This window comes from Bubalus bubalis, chromosome 7 (genome assembly GCF_019923935.1).
Source record: "Bubalus bubalis isolate 160015118507 breed Murrah chromosome 7, NDDB_SH_1, whole genome shotgun sequence".
Lineage (NCBI taxonomy): Eukaryota > Metazoa > Chordata > Mammalia > Artiodactyla > Bovidae > Bubalus > Bubalus bubalis.
The window spans coordinates 49,495,987-49,523,275 of NC_059163.1; the positions used below are offsets into that span (position 1 = coordinate 49,495,987).

At 41.6% G+C, this 27,289-nt stretch overlaps 1 protein-coding gene across 2 annotated transcripts; it reads left to right on the forward strand.

Moving 5' to 3' along the window:
* Positions 1–27,289, forward strand: LRRC66 (leucine rich repeat containing 66). Of its 2 annotated transcripts, none has more exons than XM_044945875.1 (5): positions 1–203; positions 3,000–3,500; positions 15,492–15,661; positions 21,778–21,967; positions 23,575–27,289. In XM_044945875.1, the coding sequence occupies exons 2-5, from the start codon at positions 3,005–3,007 to the stop codon at positions 25,293–25,295; spliced, it is 2,577 nt and encodes an 858-aa protein (XP_044801810.1). In that variant the 5' UTR covers positions 1–203; positions 3,000–3,004; the 3' UTR covers positions 25,296–27,289. The 2 variants fall into 2 exon arrangements, with proteins under 2 accessions (XP_044801810.1, XP_006057552.3); XM_006057490.3 differs by lacking the exon at positions 1–203 and adding an exon at positions 2,624–2,733.

Genomic DNA, 27,289 nt, shown 5'->3' on the forward strand with positions numbered 1-27,289 from the left:
GTGGCTTTTCCCAACATCCCAGGGGAATGTGCACTACACCGTCTGTCCTCTCTGCAAGAGGCCAGAGCTTAGATAAGAAGGGGTTAAAGGTTTGCCAGAGGGCAGGCTCCAGGGCCAATGGGTGGAGCCTCAGAGGCTCAGGTCTAAAATCCTCACCTGGCATGATTCAGAGACCCACTGGAAAGAATCCCTGAGGACCGGAGGTATGCCCAAGAAACAGTGTTCCTGTTGTGTGCTTTCTAAGTCTTGGCAAAACTAGCCTCTTGCGTTTTTTTCTTCTAATTGTGGTAACTTATCTTTCATATAGGAATGGGCTCGTTTCCTTTCTACTTTCTGATTTTTCTACTGCTTTCTCCCTACCTCTCTCACCGACACACCCAATATTTCTAACTGTTTCCTCATTACTTCAGCTTGAATGTGTCCATTTATAGATTTACATTTCACCTAATTGTCTCCAGTAGCCTCAGAAAATTTTTCTGGAGTTCTCAGATGTTCCTTACCTAACATAGAAGTTTGTTTTAGTATATATATATATATATAATCTTTTGAATTTATTTTTATTTGGAGGATAATTGCTTTAAAATATGTTGGTTTCTGCCATACGACAATGCAGAGGGGATATATGTATATTATGGCTAGTTTGCATTGTTGTATAATATTTTTTAATTTATGAATTAATACCTTTCACTTTAAGATATAAAGTTATCCTTATCAGCTGTTTTCAAGTAAAATCTACTAGTTACAGATAAATCTCTTCAACTTAGAAAGAATCAGGTAAGTGGGGGGGGAAAAGTGATTTTTTTTAAGTCCCCTTAAAAAAATTTTCAACCGCATGTTTCTCTTTAATATTATAGTATGCCTCTGAATGAAGACTTTTTTCTGTTACTGCTGATATTGTGACATTAGCTTGCGCTATAATTGCATACTGATGATTTCAGCTTTGAAATGTAGTAACAAATACCTTTCTGACTATACAAATTAATTCAATTGCTGGTATTACATAAGAGGTACACTTTAAAAATCAGTCACTCCTCCATGCTGTAGGGCACCTTTGCAGTTCATGGCCATGTGTACCTGAATTTAGATACCCTTCAATTATGGGAGATTTGACCTTATATGAAACCAAAGTTTAAAGTTACATGGTAAGTTTCATTCACTCCATCTATTCATTTATCCAAGCAGAGTATAACCCTATGACAAACTGCAGACTTAAAAATATAGAACATGGGGGGAAATATATAAATTTAGATGATAAATAGGTTGATGATACAGATATATCCCTATTTATAGATAGCATAGTCCTAGGACAGACTGAAGACTATTAAAAATATTTTTTAAATAGGGGAACTTTATGTATATAAATTTTAAATGATAAAGAGGTTGATGATATAGATACAGCCCTATTTATATATAGCATAGTCCTATGAAGAGTATTAAAAATATTAAAAAGTGGAGGAACTTTTATCTTTATATATGTGTATGTGTATATATATAAAAACATGGCCCTTACCATCTGGGAGCTGTTGTTTTTTGGGGTGTTTAAAACAGATACAAAGCAAAGCAATGCAGGATAGTATTGATATTCTGTCAAATTGAATGTTGTTAACATATATTCATTCATTCAATAAATATTTATTGAAAGGTTTCTGGATAAAATAGAGGCCAAAGCAGGAAAAAGGGTCTTAAGGCTATTGGCTCTGTGATAGATATAGAAGGACGTACGTAGGTTTTGAACTGAGAAGAGGAAAGGCCTTTGGGCTTGGAATTAGAGTGAATCAAAAGCTGATTTTTGCATGAGCTCTGCATATATATTGAGGTGCACAAGCCTCACCTCATAGGTACTCCACATGTGCTTTCAAAACTAGTTCATAAAGTTATGTAAATAATACAAGGCCTAGGATGCTGACCCGAGGGATTTGGACTATAGGCACTGAAGATCCCTTTAAGGATTTTGAATGAGGGAATGAAATGAGGAAAACAGTACTGTGGGGAAATAACCCTTCGGAATTTCACTGGATAAACCAAGAAGGAAAATCAAGAGGCGGTAAAAATGGCAGGAAAACTAGTTAGCCCATTCTAGTACTCAGATGAGTGACGAGAACAAGAGTGTGCCATTAGAGCAGAAAGGGTGATTTGTCATAAACCGACCTGCTGAATCACGTGGTTATCTGTACACACACTGATTTTTAACAGAATTTAGTAATTAAATCACAAAAGTATTCATTTACTTTTAATATTGTTTTTGTGTATACCTTCAGGCATTGTGATTTGTAGATACTTGTTTTAAAGCTTTTGATTGCTTTCAAGAATCTCTGATGAAGAAGATACTTGAGTTTCTGTATCTTACATCTTCATGGATCCTAGGCAAACCATCCTTTTTATAACCCCCCCCCTTTTTTTAGTGTTGTATATGTCTCATTTCCAGAGGATTTGAAAGGTCACCAAAGCCACAAAGACAAAGCTTGTAGTTCCTCCCGTCATTTAAAAAAAATCTTGAGTCTCTTTCACATGAGTTGAACTTTTCACCAATACAGTTCTGTGGTTTACTGTAACTAGATGACTTGTCACTCACATGGTAAAGCACAAGGCTGATTACAGTGCTGTAAGATAAGCATAATAGACTTTACTCAGTGCTAATGACCAGCAAGAACAGGGAAGTGTTTAATCTTGGTAGGTTTCCCTCATTCTAAAGTAGACTGTAGGGCGAATGGTCCTGGAAAAGCAGACACAGAGGTGAGACCCAAGTGAATATGTATTTTTTGACAGATTAGGGTGGAGGGCAGTGGGTGGAGAGGGTCTTTCTTTTAAAATGTGACATAAATGTAATTTTACACTATAGCTGTATACCATTTTGGCAATTTGTAAGAAATCAAACATCCACTTAAATTGAAAATCAAGGCAAGATAACTTTGCTAAGTCTTAAATTGAAAATTAAATTTTCTGCTTATTTGCTGTTTGTACACAAGTCATTTTGAATAAGTCAATTTTTCTTTCTCCAGGCATTATGAAAAACCTGTGTTTCAGAGTGATTACCATGGTTATAGGTCTTTATTTTACTGGCACAATGACAAACCCATCAAGAAAAAGCAGCATTTTATTCAATTCCAAGTGCCAATGGAATGGATATCTTACAACAAATTGCTCTTTTGCTGGAAAGCATGAAATGCCCGTGGACATATCACAGATAGCACCCACAGTGGATGACAGTTCCAATTTCTTGAGGGTTCTCTTACAAACTCACATGAAAAAAGAAGAGTGGAACATAAAACACCTGGACCTTAGTAACAATCTCATATCAAAAATAACCTTAAGCTCTCTTGAACATTTTCATGCTTTGGAAACATTAAACCTCAGCAACAATGCCATTCACTCAGTATTATTGGATCTACCCAGTTTTAAGTCCTCATGGGTGAAACACCACAGAGGCAGCTTGAGAAATCGGCTTCCATTTCTCAAGTTGCTTACTCTTCAACGAAATAAACTCAGCAACATTCCCAAGGGTAAGTACAATTTTAAAACATGGACCAAGAAACCACGAGTATTCGGAGAGCTAATATGCATGCTTAGTTGCTCAGTCACATCTGACCCTAGTGACACTTTTGACTGTACCCGACCAGGCTCCTCTGTCCATGGGATTTTTCAGGCAAGAATACTGGAGTGGATTACCATTTACTTCTCCAGAGAATCTTCCTGACCCAGGGATCAAACCTGTGTCTCCTATGTCTCCTGCATTATAGGCAGATTCTTTACGCACTGAGTCATAATGTTTTGTGTCAATAAGAATTCCAGGTTTGTTTTCAGTTTCAGGAAAACAGCTACAAGTACAGCAATTTGATCAGAGTAAATATAATAAAAGGACTTCCTTGGTGGCTCATATGATGGACTCTGCCTGCAATGCAGGAGAGCCCGCTTCAATCCCTGAGTCAGGAAGATGCCCTGGAGAAGAAATGGCAACCCACTACAGAATTTTTGCCTGGAAAATCCCATTGTTGGAGAAGTCTGGAGGGCTACCGTCCATGGGATCACAAAGAGTCAGACACGACTGAGTGACTAACTTCACTTTCACTTTTCAAATATAATAAAAGGAGTTTCTTATGAGAATTTTAAGTTTATAATATGTGGAATTTAAAATCAATGTAATTTAATCTGTTGCCATAACTTATATTGATATTATATGAATTTGTCAAGAGATACTAATAATAGGAAGTATTTAAGTACTAAATAATAATGCATTATTTTAAATTACCTAATTTGATTTATGTATATTTGTTACTAATTATAGAAAAGCATTGAGAAATAACTAGTTCAGATACTTTTAATATGTAACAATTCAAATTAAATGTTGCCATATTTATAATTTTTGTTTCTACAGAATACATTTTACATCTACTTATCTAGTTCTCCTCCAAATGTAGACTATATATATGCTAATATTATATGTAAACTCTTATTGTTAAATCAAAATTAGAACTCATCAGAACACATATCATCTTATTTTATAATAAATACTCATCCATTCTGATACTCAGTAACCTACATGTTGGAGTTCCTTAACTCCAGTGTTTTTATTTAGAAAATATATAATAATACTAATAATAATGTTTTACATTTTTATATTTTATAATGATGTTTTATTTAGAAAATAAATCAGATTTGTAAGCCACAGCTTCCTTTTTATATTCAGGAAAGCTACAGAGTTTCCTTTCCCTATTTGTTTTCAGTCTCAATCACTATTGTAAGTACTTACTTTATGGTAGACCCTGTGGTGGCGCTAGTGGCAAAGAACCTGCCTGCCAGTGCAGGAGATGTGGGAGACGTGGGTTCAATCCCTGGGTCAGGAGGATCCCTGGAGGAGGGCAGGGCAATCCACTCCAGTATTCTTGCCTGGAGAATCCCATAAACAGAGGAGCTTGGCAGGCTACAGTTCATAGGGTTGCACAGAGTCAGACATGCCTGAGGCAACTTAGCACACAGGCATGCACGTGCTAAAAAAGAAAATGTAAGAATATTTTCATTTCTCTCCATCTTAAATTATATTTAGTTTTTCTCATTTCAGTTCTTTAATTTCATGTTTTTATTTTTTTATTTATTCATTTATCACCAGTTTCTGGTCTTGTTGTAAGCATAAATGTGGCAGTAATAGCCTGGCAGGTGAAGGGACAACTATTCCAGTCACCATATCAGCAGAATTGTGTGAGGACAGGAGTCTTCTCTCCCTAACCTTTTCCATAAAAGCAGGGTGTAGTATTCTCAGTGCAAAGTGTAAACTAATTGCATTTTATGATTTTTATTATATTGTTCTTATTGTAAAAGAAATGCCTGTTATCTGTAGAATATTAGGAATTAAAGAAAAATTTAAAGGGAAACATTAAAGTCCCTCATGTAATATATATTCTTCAAGTTTATTCTTTATGCCTACTTATATATTTTTCTTTAAAAATTGTATCCTACTGCCCATATGTCATAACATAATTTTATATCACAGAATATTTGGAACATCTTTACATAATTAAGCAATCTCATAAATACTTTAAATAGTCAAATAATTTTCATATATGTTAGTCACTCAGTTGTGTCCAGTTCTTTGCGACCCCATGGACTGTAGCCCACCAGGCTCCTCTGTCCATGAGATTCTCCAGGCAAGAATACTGGAGTGGGTAGCCATTCCCTTCTCCAGGAGATCTTCCTAACTCAGGGATAGAACCTGTGTCTCCTGCATTGGAAGGCAGATTCTTTACATCTGAGCCACCAGGGAAGCCCCAGTTTTCACATATACATATATTATAATCAGTTCAGTTAAATAGCATTTAGATTATTTCCTTTTTGTTTGCTGTAACTCTTTAATGAACATCATTAAAGCTACACATACTCACATGATATAGCAGTGTTTCCTAACCAGTGTGTTTAAATGTAAATCTCAACCCACAAATTCAGGTGAGCTGGATACGTCACTATCGTTTATAATTCAGCAGAATTTCTAATTCTGAGCCCCCATCCCGCTAGCATCAGTTAGGGTGGGATGAAGAGATAGTGACAGTTAACATCAGTCTTTCATGGACTTTCATTTGTCTTTTCCTAGATTTGTACCATAGCTCTAGAATCTTATACCCCGACAAGGCATCAAAGTGTGTGTGTGTGTGTGTGTGTGCACGTGCACACATGCTCATATATGTATCCCTTACCCCTTCTAGCCAGAGAACATTTCTTTTCAGTCCTTCACTTTGGAGGGAATTCTTAACCTGCTTTTGTTTCTTCAAAATCCTCTATCTAGATCTAGAAATTCCTTTCCTCTAAAGATTTAGGCCTTTAGTAAACAAAAGCTGAAAAGACATGATTCACCTCTGCTTTCTGCCTTATGATGTGCATTCAGGAGCTACTGTCCAGTTGCTGCCTGTGGGCTTCTCATTGCAGTGACTTCTCTTGCTGCGGAGCACAGGCTCTCGGCATGTGGGCTTCAGCGGTTGCAGCACACAGGCTCAGTAGTTGAGACTTGCAGGCCTTAGCGCTCGGGCTCAGTAGTTGTGGTGCATGGGCTTAGTTGCTCCGTGGCATGTGGAATCTTCCCCAACCAGAGATCCAACCTGTGTCCCCTGCATTAGCAGGTGGATTCTTTCCACTATGCCACCAGGGGAACCAGTTGTTCCCCTGGAACAACTAACACAGATCTTTTACTTTTCTGCTTGAATGGAGAGAAAGGAAATAAGGAAAAGAGATAGGCAAAAGATTAATATGTCAAAATATTAGCCCACAACAGTAAATAGAGAAATGCTGACTCTGTCTCCTTAAGGCAGATGAATTCCCCAGAGCTCACTGGAGGTTAGGATGCATACATTTCATTTAAGGACCAAATACCCCTATAAAATGCAGATACAGTCCCATCTTCTTTTCTCAAGTTAAACTTTTGCTTCCCAAAATATCAGGAAATATGTTAAACTTCCAAAGGAGGGGGGGAAATATATGAAATGAGCAAATCTTGTATCTGAAATTCTATTTAATAGTAGAATTCTAGCATATAGAATTATGGAGAGATGAATAAAACAGATCAATGATGGAAGTCCAATGTAAGCCCTAAATCTAATTGGATATACTTGAGTTCTTTTATCCATAGCATTTTGTGATTTGAAGTATTTTTCTGTAGTCATCATATATTTTCAGTTTTTACTAGGTTGAGTCCCCTCTAGCGTACCTTCCCATTCATTATTCTGTGACTATGGCTAGGTAACAATAAATTTGTTTTTGGCTAAATCTCAAGTTATCTTTTAAAGTGTTAAATAGTTATTGCAGTAGATGTGATCCTAGCCCACTCTAATTCATAATTATAATCCATAAGCAGAGAATCATTTGTATCTAACTATATAAGTAAATAGATTTACAATGATCAATGCAAAGAAATAGAGGAAAACAATAGAACGGGAAATACTAGAGATCTCTTCAAGAATATTAGTGATATCAAGGGAACATTTCATGCAAAGATGGGCACAGTAAAGGACAAAAATGGTATGGACCTAACAGAAGCAGAAGATATTAAGAAGAAGTGACAGGAATACACAGAACTATACAAAAAAGATCTTCATGACCAAGATAACCACAATGGTGTGATCACTCTCCTAGAGCTAGACATCCTGGAATGTGAAGTCAAGTGGGCCTTAGGAAGCATCACTATGAATAAAGCTAGTGGAGGTGATGGAATTCCAGCTGAGCTGTTTCAAATTCTAAAACATGTTGCTGTGAAAGTGCTGCACTCAATATGCCAGCAAATTTGGAAAACTCAGCAGTGGCCACAGCACTGGAAAAGGTCAGTTTTCATTCCAGTCCCAAAGAAAGGCAATGCCAAAGAATGTTCAAATTACCACACAATTGCACTCATCTCACATGCTAGCAAAGTAATACTCAAAATTCACCAAGCCAGGCTTCAATAGTACGAGAACTGTGAACTTCCAGATGTTCAAGCTGGATTTAGAAAAGGCAGAGGAACCAGAGATCAAATTGCCAACATCTGTTGTATCATCAAAAAAGCAAAAGAGTTCCAGAAAAACATCAGCTTCTGCTTTATTAACTACACCAAAGCCTTTGACTGTGTGGATCACAACAAACTGTGGAAAATTCAGAAAGAGATGGGAATACCAGACCACCTGACTTGCCTCCTGAGAAATCTGTATGCAGGTCAAGAAGCAACAGTTACAACTGGACATGGACTAATAGACTGGTTTCAAATCGGGAAAGAAGTACATCAAGGCTGTATACTGGCACCCTACTTATTTAACTTCTATGCAGAGGACATCATGAGAAATGCCGGGCTGGATGAAGCACAAGCTGGAATCAAGATTGTTGGGAGAAGTATCAATAACCTCAGATACACAGATGACACAACCCTATGGCAGAAAGCGAAGAAGAACTAAAGAGCCTCTTGAAAGTGAAAGAGGAGAGTAAAAAAGTTGGCGTAAAACTCAACATTCAGAAAACTAAGATCATAGCATCCGGTCCCATCACTTCATGGCGAATAGATTGGGAAACAGTGGAAACAATGACAGACTTTATGTTTTGGAGCTCCAAAATCACTGCAGATGGTGCCTGCAGCCATGAAATTAAAAGACGCTTGCTCCTTGGAAGAAAAGCTATGACCAACCTAGACAGCATATTAAAAAGCAGAGACATTACTTTGCTAACAAAGGTCCTTCTAGCTAAAGTTATGGTTTTTCCAGTAGTCATGTACAGATGTGAGAGTTAGACTATAAAGAAAGCTAGCACCGAAGAACTGATCCTTTTGAACTGTGGTGTTGGAGAAGGAGCTTGAGAGTCCCTTGGACTGCAAGGAGATCCAGCCAGTCCATCCTAAAGGAAATCAGTCCTGAATATTCGTTAGAAGGGCTGATGTTGAAGCTGAAACTCCAATACTTTGGCCACCTGATGCGAATAACTGACTCATTTGAAAAGACCCTGATGCTGGGAAAGATTGAAGGCAGGAGAAGAAGGGGATGACAGAGGATGAGATGGTTGGATGGCATCACCATCGAAATGGACATGAGTTTGAGCAAGCTCCGGGAGTTGGTGATGGACAGGAAAGCCTGGCGTGCAGCAGTCCATGGGGTCACAAAGAGGTGGACTCGACTGAGCGACTGAACTGAACTGATTTACATAGATGTTTGCTCTCATCTCAGTTAACAATTAATTAGAGATAATCTCAGCACCAATCAAACAATTGGCCTGTGGCACATGTGTACCTTTATAAACCATGTTTGACATGTCTTAAAATAGTGACAGTTCATAGAGCCAGTGAAACGTTGCTTTGAATCCAGAAAGCCCACTTTTGGAAGGGTAAAAGAACATACTGACTAACCCAATGTCAGCTGACTTCCTGTCTTGATACTGACCAGCTGTGATGTTACCAAAAAGCTTCATGTTGGAAAAACACCCAGGGGAGGTACTGGCCTATATAATTTACAAAACAGAAGCCAACCATGAATTTAACCTTAATGATCACTTCACCTTCTTCCCATATTTTGGGAGTATAGCCTTAATAATGGAAAAATCAGTTTAAAAAAAATAGAAATCCTAGGGACTGGTCTCCAGTTACAGTAACCCACTTATATCAAGCAGTATTTTGGGAGTGCCCAAAAGTGCCTGAAAATGTATCAGGACAAACATCTTACTGGGTTTCCAGTTATGCTGAAAGACCAGAGGTGACAACCTCACATTAACACACTAAATTCCAGAATCCAAGCAATAAGTATGTTATCCATGAGGCAAAATAGTACCTGATTTTTGAAACTGGTAGAGAAGGAAAAAAAATGTAACCAGTGTATTGTTGGAAAAAAGAAGCATGTTGTATTCTTTTCATTTGTAGGATATTAAACCTTTCATCTGATTGCTCCTTGGATTACGGAAATACCAATAACCAGTGGTCTCAAAAACAATACAGGTTCTAAAGTAACAAAATGAATATATGTCATTAAGCTAAGAGGGCAAGGTCTATGGCTCACCTATGTAAATTTGACCATATTAAGGGCTGATTTTATGAATCAAATATGTTATCCAGGACCATTCCAGACTCTATTCTAATTGTTAATACTTTTTGAACTTGAAGCCATAAACTTTATGTTATCAGATTATCACATTTGGAAGAGCATTTAGGAAGTTCAGAGTCCCAAGGAATGTTTCTAAGATAGTGTAATGTCTGGGCATACCCTCTGTAGCATTTTTTTCTAATAGACACTGAGATAATTTCTTGGAAATAATAAAACTGTCTGGCCATTTAAATGCAAAGGCTAATCAAATTCCTGCCCCTTGTGGCCTAAGTGATCATCAGAAGACAGTTTAATAAATAATCCCATCTCCACAAAATTGCCTCCATATTTTTCTCCCAACATTTAACTCTCTTTAAACATGAAATGTGCTCTCTGATAACCAAGCCCCACCCAGTAATGTACCTCACAACCTCTTTCACTCACCTGAATGTCCCTCAACACTGATTCACTATGCAGTTTGTAAAAGAACATACTTCCCCTTATTGAGAAACACAGTCAAGGGTCTTGGAAGAGTTTACCCAAATTCCCCAACTCCATCTTGAGAGACCCCCAAACGAAAAGATCATTTGTAGAACTTCACCAGTTCTCTTAGGAGCATTAAAGCTTGATTCTCTAAAAGTAGAAGTAAAGAGAAAATCTTCACGTGGAAGGAATAACTGATCATCACAGTCTTAATTCCCTTGTGCAAAAGTTATCTTCTTCTTGTGGATCTTAGCTGGATATTATGAAGGAAGTCAAATAAAAACGTATTTTTGTAACTGTCCATGTTCAAAAGCCGCCCCGCCCCCCATCCCCAAACATGCTTGGGCATGTTCTGGTTCCACTCTTCCAGTTTGTATTTATCAACCCCAAACTCCCAGTCCATCCCTCTCCTTTGCCAACCACAAGTCTGCTATCTTTATCTATGAGCCTGTTTTGGTTTTGTAGGTAAGTTCATATGTGCTTATCATATGCGCATTTACTCTCTGCTTTATCTTTTGTATTCCTTGCTGGTGGTTTTGTCACTATAGCGTCCAGCTCTTGCGACCCCATGGACTGTAGCCTTCTAGGTTCCTCTGTCCATGGGATTTCCCAGGCAAGAATTCTGGAGTGGGTTGCCATTTCCTTCTCCAGGGAATTTTCCTGACCCAGGGGTCAAATCCCAGTGTCCTGCATTGCAGGCAGATTCTTTACCAACTGGCCTACCAGGGAAGTCCCTTGTATTACTCTACTCATTTATTGACCTTAAGCAAGTCACTTAACCTAGAAAGGACTCCTGGTTCTTATCTTTACCTAGAGATAGTGGCACCCCACTCCAGTACTCTTGCCTGGAAAATCCCGTGGACGGAGGAGCCTGGTGGGCTGCAGTCCATGGGGTCGCTAGAGTCGGACACGACCGAGCGACTTCACTTTCACTTTTCACTTTCATGCATTGGAGAAGGAAATGGCAACCCACTCCAGTGTTCTTGTCTGGAGAATCCCAGGGACGGGGGAGCCTGGTGGGCTGCCCTCTATGAGGTCGCACAGAGTTGGACACGACTGAAGCGACTTAGCAGCAGCAGCAGCAGCAGCAACAATATATATAAAGGTTGATGTGGGGCTTAGAGAGAACATTTGTAAAAACTGTAACAGAGCCATGTATGTACAACATCTCTCCTTCAACCTCATACAAAACAGATGTGCAAAAATGTTAGTTCTCTCTTAGGGCCATTTTGATCATCCTGAGTATCTAATTCTCTTTCTCATCCCAGTTCTTGCTACTGTACCTTAAAGGTACCTTAGTGGTAGCAGCTAAAATGCCCCTTAGTTGCTAACTGCCCCACCCCCCAATTTTATTTCAAAACTGAAACAGCCGAAGTGTTTGTTTGGTCTGGAGTTATTCCTGCTACAGACAGCTTCCACCGAGCTGGCAGAGGATGTTTACTGAGAGCAGCCCCCCTGCCTCCTGCCAGCCTCATGTGGCAGCTACACCCACGTGGCCTTGCTCTGCAGTGGGACACACTGGGCATGCCAGAGGACACCTTGGTACCAAGACCAAAGCACCTCTGGTTTACGGAGGGGGCACATCAGCCTGCAGAGCTGGCTGAGATGAGACTGTGATTTTTTTTTGGGGGGGGGTCGTTTTTTTAAATGAAGTGTAGTTGACTTACAATGTACTAATTTCCGCCAAGTGATTCAGTTATACACACGCACACATATATATGTATATTCTTTTTTTATATTCTTTTCCAATATGGTTTGCCGTAGGATATCGAATATAGTTCCCTGTGCTATATACAGTACGACCTTGTTGTCTATCCATCCTAAAGCAAATAGTTTGCACCTACCAACCCCACACTCCCAGTCCATCCCTCTCCTCTCCCCACTCTCAGCTTAGCAACCGCAAGTCTGTCCTCTCTGTCCATGAGTCTGTTTCTGTTGTGTAGATAGGTTCATTTGTGCCATATTTTAGATTCCACATGTACTGCTACTGCTGCTGCTGCTAAGTCGCTTCAGTCGTGTCCGACTCTGTGCGACCCCATAGACGGCAGCCCACCAGGCTCCCCCGTCCCTGGGATTCTCCAGGCAAGAGTACTGGAGTGGGGTGCCATTGCCTTCTCCAAGATTCCACATGTAAGTGATATCATATGGTATTTGTCTTTCTCTGTCTGACTGACTTCACTCATCTCTAGATCCATCCATGTTGCTGCAAATACCATTATTTCGTTCTTTTTTATGGTTGTGTAGTATTCCGTTGTATACATGTACCACATCTTCTCTATCTTCATCTGTTGGTGGATCATTTAGGTTGTTTCCACGCTTTTGCTCTCCCTTTTGACAGTGCTGCTATGAGCAGAACTGTGCATGTATTTTTTTGAACTCAATAGTTCTGTCTGAATATATTCCCATAAGTAGGATTGCTGGATCATATGATCATTCTGTTTTTATAAACTATTATTATTTTATCTTACTTGACTGTTTTCCTTGGTTTCTACGTTTTCTCACTTCTCTGATTAAATTTGCTCTTTGAAACTTGGGGAAGGCCTAGGAGGTTAAAGCTTTTCTACAGATGAGAGGTAGGGAACACAGGGCCCTGTCTCTGAGAAGGCCCCACAGGGTCCAGCTTCATTTCAAATCCACGGCTAGAGGTGGAGGTTTCAACACCCCCTGTCAATTGATAGATGTGGTCTCCCTCATCCCTGAACTCCTGGGGTACTTATTCAATTCAATTAAGCACTAGATACAGTAGCAACCATGAGCTTACATCCCTGTACAGGCCAGGAAATCTCATGAAAATGTTAAGAAACTCCTTCATCTCAGTTTCTGGGTGGCATTTTTTTCTCAAGACCCATTTGTCTGCATATTAAAACACATAGGGATATTCTTCATTCCTCAAAGAAACAGATTTTCTCCAGAGGTTATATTCAAAACATTTAACAAGCGACCTTTAGCCTGGGTTCCCAAGCTGGAAGCCTCCTGGCTGTATTGATGGAGAGGAATCTTTCTGGAGGAGGGAGGGGGAAGGGAGGACGCAGTCAGTCAAGTGCCCAGGGCAGTGGAGCAGCACACAAGGGCTCAGCGATGGCTGTTCATGAGCCAATACGGAAGTATTTCTCATATTGTATTCATGAGTATTCAGCATCTGCCAGCTGAATATTAACCTTGGCTGCCTCTCATTGTTCTAAACATGAGGGCTTCTTGGCCTATTCTTTGTCTTCCTATTTTTGATAGAGACATCATATTCATCTGTAAGTACATGTCCCGTCCAAAGCAGGCAGCCTTCATTCAGCTCCAGCCAAATGTTTTGTGCCATTTGAGACTTCCAATTTTTCAAGAAAAGTTAGAAATGTACATATTTGTATTGAATCTTTAATGTTGGCCCCAAGACTCGTAAATTTCTGTGCAGGTCAACCACTGTGACCTCTAGCCTACAGAATGTACATCATACAACAGGCCTTACAAGTGCTCACAAAGATGTGAATTCTGCCCTGAAGGGACCAATCATCTGATGGAGAGACTGACAACCAAAGACTGTTTTATTGGTGGGGATATAACTGCTTTGTGTAACTAATAGCTTTTTCTTGTGTGTGTGTTTTATCACGTAACCCGACACAAGGTTTCTCTATTGTCTTCGTTCCCAGCACCAAGTGCCTTGCTCATAATATTTTGACTGAGTTGTCATCCTCGTGATCTCTTGCTTAGTCTATACAGCTGAAATGAACATATGAAGGCATAGATGTGAAGCCATTTCAATTAAGTCATCATCTCTCAGCATAAACAGTCTCATAGTAAGTACTCTGCAGATAGTAGACAAGAAATAAACCCTTCTGGAATTGAACCAACATGATCTGTATGTAGTAGTTTGTTAAAGACGCAGACTACATGTGAGAACAGAGCAGAAGGAACTGTAAAAATGCAGGGCTTCCTTGGGAGACTCATATGGGAAATCAAATTTGGAAGACTGCTATGGCTAGCACCTCATTCTCAATGTTTATCTTCAGTGCCAAATGGTTACTTCTGGAATCAAGTGAAATACGAAGGCAGAGGCCAACCCTCAATTAGATGATTTTGCCAGAAAGTAAAATATCTAGCTGTAACACATTACCTAATATAAGAATTTCTAGAAAACACTTGTCAACAATAAGTAGTTAAAAGATATAACTACAAAATAGAATAATAATCTCTGAAAAGGGGAAGAATTCATCCATGTAAATGAAGCATCAAAACAACTTTTTTCTCTATAACCGTAGCAAGATCATCCAGTTTTACCCACAGGTCAATCAAATAAGCAAGTATTATAATTCTCTCATTCAATCCAGGTTAGATTTTTTTTACTGGTGCTCTTATAAAATTAGCAAGTGCATGCGTGCTAAGTAGCTTCAGTGGTGTTCGACTCTTTGTGACCCTGAAGACAATACCCTGCCAGGCTCCTCTGTCCATGGGATTCTCCAGGCAAGACTATTGGAGGGGGTTGCCATCCCCTCTTCCAGGGGATCTTCCCCACCCAGGGACTGAACCCACATCTCTTATGTCTTCTGCATTGGCAAGCAGGTTCTTTACCACTAGCGCCACCTGGGAAGCCCCCAAATTAGCACATGTTCATATAAAGAAAGAATTGAAAGCGTATAAAATAAAAGCATAGTTTCACCTTTCTTCACCATCCTGTTCCAAAGTGTAAATACCACTGGTACCTTAGTTCATCTCCTTCCAGGCCTTCTTCTCTGCTCTCTCAAAACATATGTATCTGGTTCTTCTTTTGCAAAAACATTAGAATTATACTCTATACTTTTCTGAAAATTAACGTTTACCTTCCTGTTCAGTCAGTTCATATTGGTCTACCCCGTTCTCTTTTAAGGCTACACAGTATTTTTAGTATTGATAGACTACCCTTTGTTTGCCTGTTTCTCTGTTGTGAACCATTTAAGTTGTATCCAGTTTCCTACCATTATAAACAATGCTGCAGTAAATGTCAGATTTATATTTCAAACTGCTTTTTAATTTTAACAGGACTATGGAAACTGAAGTCATTGCAGAGTTTGGATCTGTCATTCAACAGGATATCGCAAATTGGTTTGTCTGATTTTCATAACTGCCTGCAACTGGAAAACCTCCATTTAAAGAGCAACAGGATATCCAGAATTCATCCAGAAGCCTTCAAGGACCTAAAAAAATTACAGGTTAGAAAATAAAGTTTATAACATCTCAAATATGCGGACCTACAGGCAATTACATTAGAACTCTTCATTGAACAGTTTGTACATGCCCAGTAGTACTGGCTACTAATCAAAAAATATAAGTCTATTTTAAGATTCCCCTGAAAAAGTTGAAGTCTCTCTCTTGCCTCAAAACTCCAAGGCCTCAGTAGTGGACATGAATTTTATTTGAACATTAATATTCAGCAGCAAGAATAGGCACATTATTTTTCCTAAGTCAAATTAAACCCAGCTCTGAGCTTTCACTTACCAATTGGCAAGAAAATGAATCTTAGTGATTAGGAAGGCTCCCTCCCCAAACTACAAGGTCAGTCAAATATCCCTGGTGTTTGATGCAGTTTGGGACGCTATGGGCCTATATGGACTCTACACCCATAGGGCCCAGGACCACATGAATCTCAGAAGGCTAGTGACCCAGGTGCCTCCACACCAAAATTGGACACAGAATAATACAAATAATAATGATATCAACATATCCTTGCATCACACATACCACATGCCACATATGGTTCTAAACATCAGACCAATGATGGGGGGACCGATGTCACATTTTAGAGCCCTGCTGCCTGGCTCTTGGGCACCCTTCAGTGAATCTCACCAAGGTCCTGACATCCTGACAGCTGTGAGTGTGAGGAACTCCCAGAGCCCTGCTCTAGTTCTGACAGCTCTAGCCCCTTCTCCTCCAAGCCCCTTTCTCCCACCTCCCCGTCTTTGAGGAGATCTTGTAAAATCTCTCCTCAGTGCTCCTTTAGAAATACCAAAGTGGCCAGCAGTGTGGCACCTAGAGATGCCTTGTGCTCTGCTTAGTCGCTCAGTCGTGTCCAACTCTTTGTGACCCCATGGGCTGTAGCCCGCCAGGCTCCTTTGTCCATGGGGATTCTCCAGGCAAGAATGCTGGAGTGGGTTGTCATGCCCTCCTCCAGGGGACCTTCCCCACCCAGGGACTGAACCCAGGTCTCCCACATTGCAGGCAGATTCTTTACTGACTGAGCCACCAGGGAAGCGCAGATGGCTTAGGAGCAGCCTAAGCCCCCATCCCTGTAACCTGCACCACACACCCACATTCTTTACATAGGCCACTATCATCCAATAAAAACAACGTGAGCCACATAGGCAATTTTAGATGTTCTTGGTAACTAGATTTAAGAAGTAAAAAATAAGCAGGTAAATTTAATTTTAGTAATGTGTTTTGTAACCTGGTATACTCAAAAACTATCTCTTAGCATGGAGTCAATATAAAAATTATTAATGTATTTGGAATACAGTCAGCCCTTTATAAACATAGACTACACATAGACATTCTCAAGTGGCCAGGGTTGCCCTTCTCCTTTAACATACAAATCTGATTGGCCCCTGCCTGCGCCTCCAGGTTCATTTCAAGCCACACTCCTCTTGCTAACTGCTTTCCTGCCCGGTTTTCACCCCAAGCCCTCCCATCTTGCTAATCCTTTTGCCTGAAAGAGCGAACTCTTACTCATCCTTTCAACATCTCTTCCTCAAGGAAGCCTTCCCTGGGCCTCTAGATTGAATTCATTCCCTTTATACATATTTAATAGGCTATGATTTTTCCTTATTGTACATATGGAATCTGAAATTATTTCATTTTAGGTATGGTTAACTGTTAATGCTTGCATCCCTATAATCCTTCTACCACGTGTAGAGCTCTTTGAGAATATATGGGTGTGTGTGTTCAGTTGCTAAGTCATGTCCGACTCTTTTGTGACCCCATGCCAGGCTCCTCTGTCTCTGGGATTTCCCAGGCAAGAATACTGGAGTAGGTTGCCATTTCCTTCTCCAGGGGATCTTCCCAACCCAAGGGCTCGAACCTGTGTCTCCTGCATTGCAGGCAGATTCTTTACCACTGAGCCACCAGGGAAGCCCCTTTGAGGACATACATTATGTCTATTTTGTTTTCTAGTGCTTAACATCTGTCCAGTACATACCATGCATTTACAAACTCTTGGTGAACAAACAAAGGAATGAATGGATAGATGATGATCATGCATAGGTGTATACATTATCTATTGCTATGTAACAAATTACTGCAAACTTAGCAGTCTAAAACTACACACATGTATTTATCTGATGCCTTCTGTGGATCAGCAATCCAGGCAAGGCTTGGCTGGGGCCTCTGCTGAAAGTGTCTCAAGAGACTGCAGTCAAGATGTTGGCCAGAGCTGGAGTCTCACCTGAAGACCCAACTGAGGAAGGATTCACTTCCAAGGCCACGTGGTTATCAGCAGGATTCAGTTCCACATGGGCTATTGGGCTGAAGGCTCAGTTCCTTGCTGGCTGTCAGCGTAAGCCTACACTTGTTTCTGTGCCAAGTGGGCTTCCACACAGCAGTACACAGCGTGGCAGCTGGCTTCAGAGCCCAAAGGAAAAAGCCTGCTAGCAAGAACATTACAGGCTCATGGAATGTAATCACAGGAGAGATGTCTCATTGCTTTCAGCATAGTCTATTTGTTAGAAGCAAGGCAGAGGTCTCACCTCTCCCCCTCCAAGGGGAGGCGATGACTCAAAGGATGTGAATGTGGGGAAGGTTTTCTGGGGACCTTTCTGCCACAGTAGTTATCAGAGCAGATGAGAAAGTCTACTTAACTTGGCAGCACTCCACAATTCGCCACAGAAATGTTGTCAGATTGCCTGGAACTTCATTTAGTATGTTGTATACAGATTATGTGTGTGTGTGTATGAGTGCTCAGTCGTTTCAGTCATGTTCGACTCTTTGTGACCCCATGAACTATAGCCTGCCAGGCTCCTCTGTCCCATGGAGATTCTCCAGGCAAGAATACTGGAGTTAGTTGCTATGCCCTCCTCCAGGGGATTTTCGCAACCCAGGGATTGAACTCACATCTCTTGCATCTCCTGCATTGGAGGCAGATTCTTTTACTGCTGACCCACCAAGGAAGCCCATACTGATTATATTTATATATATAATTTCCCTATGCCTGTTTTATTTCCTATGCATTTTTATTGTACTTATAAATAAAAGTCTTCTGCAGCTCACAGGTAATAGATGCTACAGGCAGACTAAAAAATAAGCCCAAGAATGTTTAAGTCATCTGTAATTCTAAATTACCTGAGTTGCCCAGAATCATACAATTTCTCCTTCTGTCTTATCCCTTCTGCATGTTCAGCAATAACTCTAAAAATTGGTTTGGGGACATGATGAGAATCTTTGGTATCAGAAAGCTGAATATTAAAATGGATGCTGGTTTTTTTTTTCCCCAGATGATATATTTAATGCTTGCACTATATTATGTGTCTTCCCATGTGGGAATCTTTTCAGAAGCCAGATAGATTTTTTAAAGCATAAATCCATCCTCATGTTTAGATAGAATGAAAATGTTTCATTGGCATTTCAAATTAGCCTTCCTTTTGCATGCCATTCTTCCCAGCACAGTGATTTGTTACCAACATTACATGCTTCTCCCACTCTCTCTACAATATAAAGTACATTCCTTTCAAATGATGGTGAATGGTCACTTCTTTAGCCAAATTGGTCTATTCTGTTTTCATCTTTTCTCAGAAATTACCCCTCCTGAATCATTTTATTAGCTTTCTGTCCTCTATTCTGTTTTGATTTCAGTTTCATGATTGGTAACATAATAGCTAACTAGGATGAAAAAGCAGATGTGCACGAAGAAGAAAATACCCATCAAAACATTAGAATATCTCACCTGTTGATGAGAATGGTGTATGTCAGGGGACGTTCAACTTTAAGGGATCCAATATGTTGCATTTTCCTTTGTGTGCCGTTTCTCAAGGACTCTCTGTTCCTTATCAGTTCCTGGAATACAGGAACAAGTAGAGCTGCACGCAGGTCTCAGGACTGAGATCATGGGAAAGGGCACCTGCTTGGATTCCTTTCAGTGACTCCCTTCAGTGACTCCCTTCAGGGACCTTGTATGCGTTAGACTATCCATTTAGTTGCAACTGGTGGAATTTCATTCTTTGAAATGGCTGAGTAATCATTTTACTGAAGATATATAAGCATGCAGTTCTGCTAATAAAATACCCTTGCTCCACTAGAGACCTTGGTCCCCAGCACCCTTCTTTCTGTCTTCATTCTCATCAGAATGTGGAAGCCTGCCAAGCTCACTTTCTTACCCAGGCTTTCAAGACCTCCTTGAGAGAGACTTGTGCCTTCATGAGCAGTACAAGTCCTGTGCATGGGCTTTATTGGTTTTCCATGTAACCCAAGAGATACTGCTCTCTCTCTCTTTTTCTCTCTTTCTTTTCGTCGACTCCAGTCCCCAGGTCCTGGTCTGTAAAAGACCGCAACAGGTGTACACAGAAAGCTCTTGATCCTAGACAAGGCCAGGCCAAAGCAAAGTTGTTTTGTGTATGTCTTCCAAATCTCATTTCCTATTTTTGACCACCTTCCTTTAAGAGTTAAGAGTGCTTGGTTACTCAACAATGCAAAGATCACTACTTCACTACTGAGTATTGGTTATGGTGTTGTTTGAGTGTTTGAATCAGCTTTTCTTAAGAATTTATATGACCTAAGATGCCAATACTGCTTTTTCCCTGAGTTTATTAAACAATTGACATGAATTACATTCAGACTTTCTGGTTTTTATCCATGGCTCTCTTTTTACTTTTCAGCAAAGTTTGCATTTATGATTTGCTTTCAAACCCCATGATCCCACTCTGGTGCCTCACACTCCAGGCCTCCTCTGCCCAGCCCTTCATTTCAGGGCAGTGAGCACTCAGGCTCCAAGAGACATAGAAGAAGGCACCCAGCTGCAGAGGCAGATCATACTTTAACTCTGCCATTCATTCACTCATTTGTTCATTCCTCCATTATTTTCTGAGCATGTGGGTACCAAGTTCTAGGACTAGGGACTATGTGGGATATACTGTGACCCCATCCAGTTTCCTCCTTTGTAAAAAGGGGGAAATGACAAAGCTGTTGGGAGGATCAGAGATAAGGCATGTAAAGCACCCAGTAGAATGCCTGGTACACAGCAGCAATGCTCTGTAGACAGCAGCGAGAGCTACACCTAACTCTGCTTCCCCTACCCCATAACACTCCTGTGAGATTCCAACTTCAGCAGATCCTGCTCTGTGTTTCTAGAGTCACTGAGTCCTTTTTGTTCCCCACATTCCCTTTAGTTTCATATGAGACTAAGAAAAGTAGTCATTTTGTGTATACTGAGTAGCCATGGATGCAGACAAATGCACTACCTTTAAAATAAGGTAGTATCTTATCTTCACACCTGATGTGAAGAGCAGACTCATTGGAAAAGACCCTGATGCTGGGAAACATAGAAGGCAAAAGGAGAAGTGGGCAGCAGAGGATAAGATGGTTAGATAGCATCATCAACTCAGGGCATGAATTTGAGCAAGCTCTGGGAGATAGTGGAAGACAGAGGAACCTGGAGTGCTGCAGTTCATGAGGTCACAAAGAATCAGACACGACTAAGCGACTGAACGACAACATTTAAAATAATACTTGCAAAAGAATCCTCTTGGCTCCTTCTGTTCAATAACAGTTGTTCTTCTGGACTCTATCCTCATCATCCCATATTTTCTGCCACTTTCAAGATAACAGGGCTTCTAGACATTCTAAACCTGGTGAAGTGAAGTGAAGTGAAGTTTCTCAGTTGTGTCCGACTCTTTGCGACCCCATGGACTGTAGCCTACCAGGTTCCATCGTCCATAGGATATTCCAGGCAAGAACACTGGAGTGGGTTGCCATTTAAACCTGGTACCTAATTCCAAATCTTGATAAGAATTGGGAGTCTAGGTTATATCTAGCAGTACAAATCACAACTCTTAGGAAAAAAGGAAGGGAAAGTGGTTGGGCTTTTAATAAAGGCTCTGGACTTAAAGATTCCCCATACATTTAATCTTCAGAACAACCCTGGGAGGTAGGCTTATTGAGAGTCAACAATTTGCTGAGTCTCACAGTTTTTAGGGGAAGAGCAGAGATTTAAAACCAGTAGTCTCTGACTCTGAAATCAGTGGGAAATTCATATTGCTTCCATAAAGATATAGACCATATCTGTAACTCATTTGTCTCCAAATGTCTTTATTCACAGACTGTCCTAATTTTTTTTTTTCTTGAGCAGATGGTAGACCTCAGCAACAATGCGCTGACAGCCATTCTGCCAGTGGTAATCATGGCCCTAGAACTTCCCCACCTGGAGGCTGACCTGGCTGATAACCCATGGCAGTGTGACTACAGCCTGGCAGTCTTCCAAAATGTTATTTCTGAGTCCTGGAGGAAAAGGTGGAATGCTGTTTGCAATGAGTCCATAGGTAAGTCAGTAATACCTCTCCTCTCAGAAGTGGTTCCATTTAAACAGAAAAAAAATGTACACAAAACATTTAGTGTCATTTGAAACAATGACAGCCGCCTCAGGAGCAAGAGTGCATTAGTCATCATTGGGCTGTATCACAGAACAATTGTTGGTATCCGTTTTCCTCAATTCATGAACAATTTTCTTCACATGGTCAGGAACCACTGGATTTGGTCAAAACCAGAAATTTCACAAAGAATGTTTCTCTACAACCCCCAAATGTCATATTTTGTTACCCAAAAGAGTAACAAAATAATCAAAGAACTTCTAAAACTTGAACTATAATTATTTAAGATACTTGCTACCCCTCTGAAAATATAACATACACAAAACACACAAATTTAAAAAGTATATTTTTCTTTGATTTTTTTATCTGTCACTTTCCCAAACTGCTAAAATATGTGACTGGAATTGAATATTCTGGATTTTTTTTTTCACTATTAACTATCAGGCTTCTCTAGTGGCTCAGCGGTAAAGAATCCGCCTGCCAATGCTGGAGATGTGGGTTCAATCCCTGGGTTGGGAAGATCCTTTGGAGAAGGAAATGGCAGCCCACTTCAGTATTCTTGCCTGGGAAATCCCATGGACAGAGGAGCCTGGCAACGACAGTCCATGAGGTTGCAAAGAGTCAGACACAGCTGAGCAGTGAGCACTGTTGTTAGTAACTATCTTGGCTAAATCGAAAATCAAACTCCTAACTGGGGAAAAAGAGAGAAATGGATATTTCTTTTTTTTTTTTTTTTTAATGAGTTCTGGCCTCTGCTCTACTCAGGACTGCTTTGAGTAGAGACATGGCCATGTTTAACAGGTTTAGGAGAAATCCATAACGATGAGAGAAGTCTTAATAGTGTCAGCCACACTTGTTTCATCACTCTGTAAAAGCCACACCAGCCTTCTGAGTGTGGAGGGCAGAATGTCAGGAACCAGTAGAAAAAGCTGAATATTTTTGCTGTTTACCAGCACTGAGGAACGGTGAGGAGATGATATAACAAACACAGGTGGGGCCAAGGCAGATTTTGCAGGAGGCTGATAGAATGTCCTCACAGATGTGCAGTAAGTAGGTAAGGATGTGGAGAGAGGAGGGGCAATGTGACTGTACCCACAGCCTGGCTTCCTTCCTCCTGTGGGCAGGAGTCAGTCAGGAAGCCTAAGAAACACAGCCTCTGGGCCTTGGAGCCTCAGACCCAAGCCTGAGAGCCTCGTGTAAATGTGCACAGAGCCTTACACACACCGTTGGCATCAGACAACCAACCAATCAATCAGCCAGTAAAATTGCTAATCATGTAAAACAGACTTTAAATCTAGCTAGATAAGGACTGAGGCTTCCCTGGTGGCTCAGTGGTAAAGAATCTGCCTGCAAGTTAGGAGATATGGGTTTGATCCCTGGGTCAGGAAGATCCTCTGGAGGAGAGCATGGCAACCCCCTCCAGTATTCTTGCCTGGTGAATCCCATGGACAGAGGAGCCTGCAGGCTACAGTCCATGGGGTTGCAAACAGTAGACACGACTGAGCGACTGAGGACTCACAGATGCTTTTAAATCACTGGACTCTCATTCCCATTCTTAGGGAAGGAGGATGCACACTGGTGGACCCCCACAAGCAGAATGTCCAGAGAGACTCACCTTCCTCACACTGATTTGAAACATATAAAAACCCTCATACGGAGCAAAGCTGAGAGGGCCCAGGAAGTGCGCTTTTCTATGCTGGAGAAGGACACTGCAGGCTCTGATGTGGGTGACAGGCCGAGAGAGCTGCCAAAACGGGTTAGGAGGGCCGAGGATGTGCGCGCTGCTGGCAGAAAGGCAGACTCTTCCCAGGACCTGGTCCTGGCCGTCTGCCTGTCGGTGTTCATCACGTTCTTCGTGGCTTTCTGCCTGGGGGCTTTTGCGAGGCCTTATGTGGACAGACTGTGGCAACAGAGATGCCAGAAAAAAGGTCCAGGTTCAGCGTCAAGGAATGAGTATTCAAACCAGGCCTTCTACGATGAAATCGAAGGTGCAGTAAACCTACAGCAGCCGAGGATGGATCTGCCCCAAACTTTCCACCATCTAAACCTCTATGAGAACCAAGCCCCACGCACCGCTGTGGTTCCAGCAAGAACGGTGGCACCGAGCAGAAGGGAGGCTAGCGGCCGGCAGGACAGGGAACAATGCGGGGTCTCCACTGGGGCAGGAAGTGGGAAAGATACGGTTCCCCCAAATCACAGTGCAGCCCGGCGCGTTCTCTACGGACCGCCAAATGCCCATGACACCCAACTCACATCGGTGGGATGGGACCACATCTACAGGAATGATGTTCCTGGAGAAGGCAACTATGACACTATGGCCAGGCAAGCTTCCCTCAGTGAGCGTTCAGTGGGCATCCCTGCAGTGGCTGCCGGAATACAGACCAGCCCTAGCTCAGTCTGTAAGGATTCCGATAAACTAGGACCACCCTGCCCCAGAGAAACGACAGTGCCTCTCTCCCAAAGACCAGCACACACACAAGCGCCCAGCACTGGGGAGGAGAGAGGAGGGGTCCCTCCATACTTCTCTAAGGAGTTTTCTAAGGAGAATGGGCAGAGCGCACAGCAGCAGAGGCTCCAGGGCGCCGGTGCTGAGGGACAGCCTCCCGCCCACTACGAAGCGGCCACACTCAGTGACCTGGGAGACCCGTCCCCACTCGGCGGCCCTCCAGGATACCGTGGGGACCTGCCAGTGACTCCAGCTTACCAGGAGCCGGTGCAAAATCACACTCCTGATGCTCACTACGAGGTGGACTCTGACTCCGATTCTGAGGAAGGGTCTTTATTTACTCTGAGTTCAACAAGTTCAGAAGACTGGAGAAATGTGGCTGAAGAAGAGGCAGGTGGGGAGCAGAGCTGGAGAGCCAGGGAGCCCCGTGGGGACCAGGTCTCCTGTGAGAGGAGGGACAGTGTCAAGCCATTAGAGAGTCCTGAGGACAACATTGCCTTCCAGAAGACTTTGAGGAAATGTGAAAACCAGGAAGATCATTTTGGAAAAACTGTCACTTCTGACCCAGAATCTCATTTGTGCCAGACTCATCTGGAAAGTGCCTCTAACACCAATAATTATGAGGATCCCTTGCCCCGGTCATCAGGCAGCAGTTCTAGCAGTGAGGAGGTCCCAAGCATGTCCATTTACAATTACATCTCTGCTCTTCAACCCAGCGCGGTGGAGTGGCAGTACTCACTTAGAGACTTGGAATTTGCAAATGTGGATGCTTTACCACAAACACCACCGTGTTCTGCCAAAGTTCCCTCAGATCCTGACAAGTGTCTGTCGTGAAGGAGACACAGATATTTGTAAAGAACTTTATGTTCAAGGAATAGACACAGCTCAAAACAGTATTCCTTCCAAGGTCACTGCAGGGCAGAACTTGAGACCCTCACAACAAGATTCTGAAGAGGACAAGAAGAATGGACACTGATGCAAATGAGGGGTGTGTATGTCCTCTTGGGGACAATGATTCCAGAAAGGTTGTAAGTGGAACACCATTTGTGAAGGGGTGGGGGACAGGAGGGGTTATTTGGAAGATGGTCTCAAGAGCCAGGTACCACTAGTACAAGTGCTTTCAGATAAGGCCAGCTCCCTGAGCACATAGGAGCACTTCAGTGATAAAGACTGGGGTCAGCACTCAAAGCTGAGTCAATGAACTGGAGTCTCCAAAGTCTTGTCTACGTTTAGTTAATTCTAATATAAAACTGCCATTCACAAGACATGGGTCATTTAGGTGGGGAAGCATTGAGATACCTAAACATCGAAGGTTCCAATGAATACATTTTACACTAAAATTTAACACTGCTGGTATTGCAGTTAGAAAAAAAGGTGATTCCAGTTTTTATACTCAAATGCAGACCCAGAGAAACCTGATGGGAGTTAGCTGTCCATGTGGGGACCAGATCTGCTATGACAAACACAAGGATGTTCAACCTGAAAATCAAAGGGGTTCAAGTAACATTTTTAGTGCATATTGAAGCACGTAGATGGAGCTGCGGAGGAGATTTTAATGAATGTTGCACAAAGAACAGCGCAGCTTTTTGGAGTTTGATTAGAAAACTACAAAACTGGAGGGATTCAGAGCAATTCTAAATATTTGTTTAAAAAATGTTAATGGAGACTCCATTTTGTAGAACAAAGTGTAAATTAAAAATTAATTTTCAGGAAGAGCATTTATGTTTCTTGTAAAAGAAAAAGGTACTCCACCATTCTATGTTTGCCTGGTAAATGTCTATGTTGTTGTCATTTTTAGCTATGTCTGGCTTGGTCCCAGACCCTCTTGTCTTCTGACTCAGTTTCTTCTCCCTGCGTGAGCTGTTACTTGTCATGGCTTTTAATTGTTATTTTCTGCTTCTGTAACTTCAGCTCTGAAATCTTTCTGGAACTTTAAACTCACATCCAGCTGCCTGTTGGATAGCCCCATAGGCAGTTCAGTCTAAGCATGTCCAAAGTGAAACACAGCAGCAGCCCCTAATCCTCTCCACCACCACCCCCCCACCCCCCAGTCTGAGCCTCCATTTCACAATCTGCCCTGTTGCTCCATCCAGGAACCTGGGGGTCTTCCTCTCCTTGCTGCCCACATCTAATTTTTTTCACTGAGTACAATCACTTCTAGCCCCTCAGTATCTGTCAAGTCTGTTCTATCCTCTCTGTCCACGCAGCTCCAGCTTCAGTTCTCACCTTGACTCTCCCACTAGATCTGTGACAACAGCACACCAACTGGCCTCTTTAGCACTGGCCCTACGTGCCTTTATCATCCCCACGCTACAGCCAGGGAGCGGTTCCTAAAACCCAAGTATGATCACATGGCTCCCATTTTTTGTGGATGCAGTCTTTTCCGTGTTTTTGTTTTTGTTTTTCTTTTTTAATAGCACCACATAACTCCCTGTCTCCAGACCTTTGTCCACATCGCATCTGCCTGCAATGTTCTTTCCAACCCCACCCAACAACTTCACCCCCAAACAAGCCCCCCGTTAAGCTCAACAGACCCTACCTGAGTCTCAGCCTTAACTGTCACTTCCTCATGGAAGCCTTCCTGGACCCCTAGACTCAGTGGGATTTTCCTGTTGCAAACTCTCTCATTACACAAGCATTGTCCTTCACAAGGAGAACTTATCGCAAATAAAGTTGAATAGTTATTTGTGTGATGGTTGGTTTACTGTGTGTCTGCCTCTTCTATACTCTTACCTCCACAAGAACAACAACAAAGTGTCTTGTCTCCTAAAGGTCTGGCATTTAATAGGTTCTCGATATATGGATTTATGAAATAAATGAATGAAAAC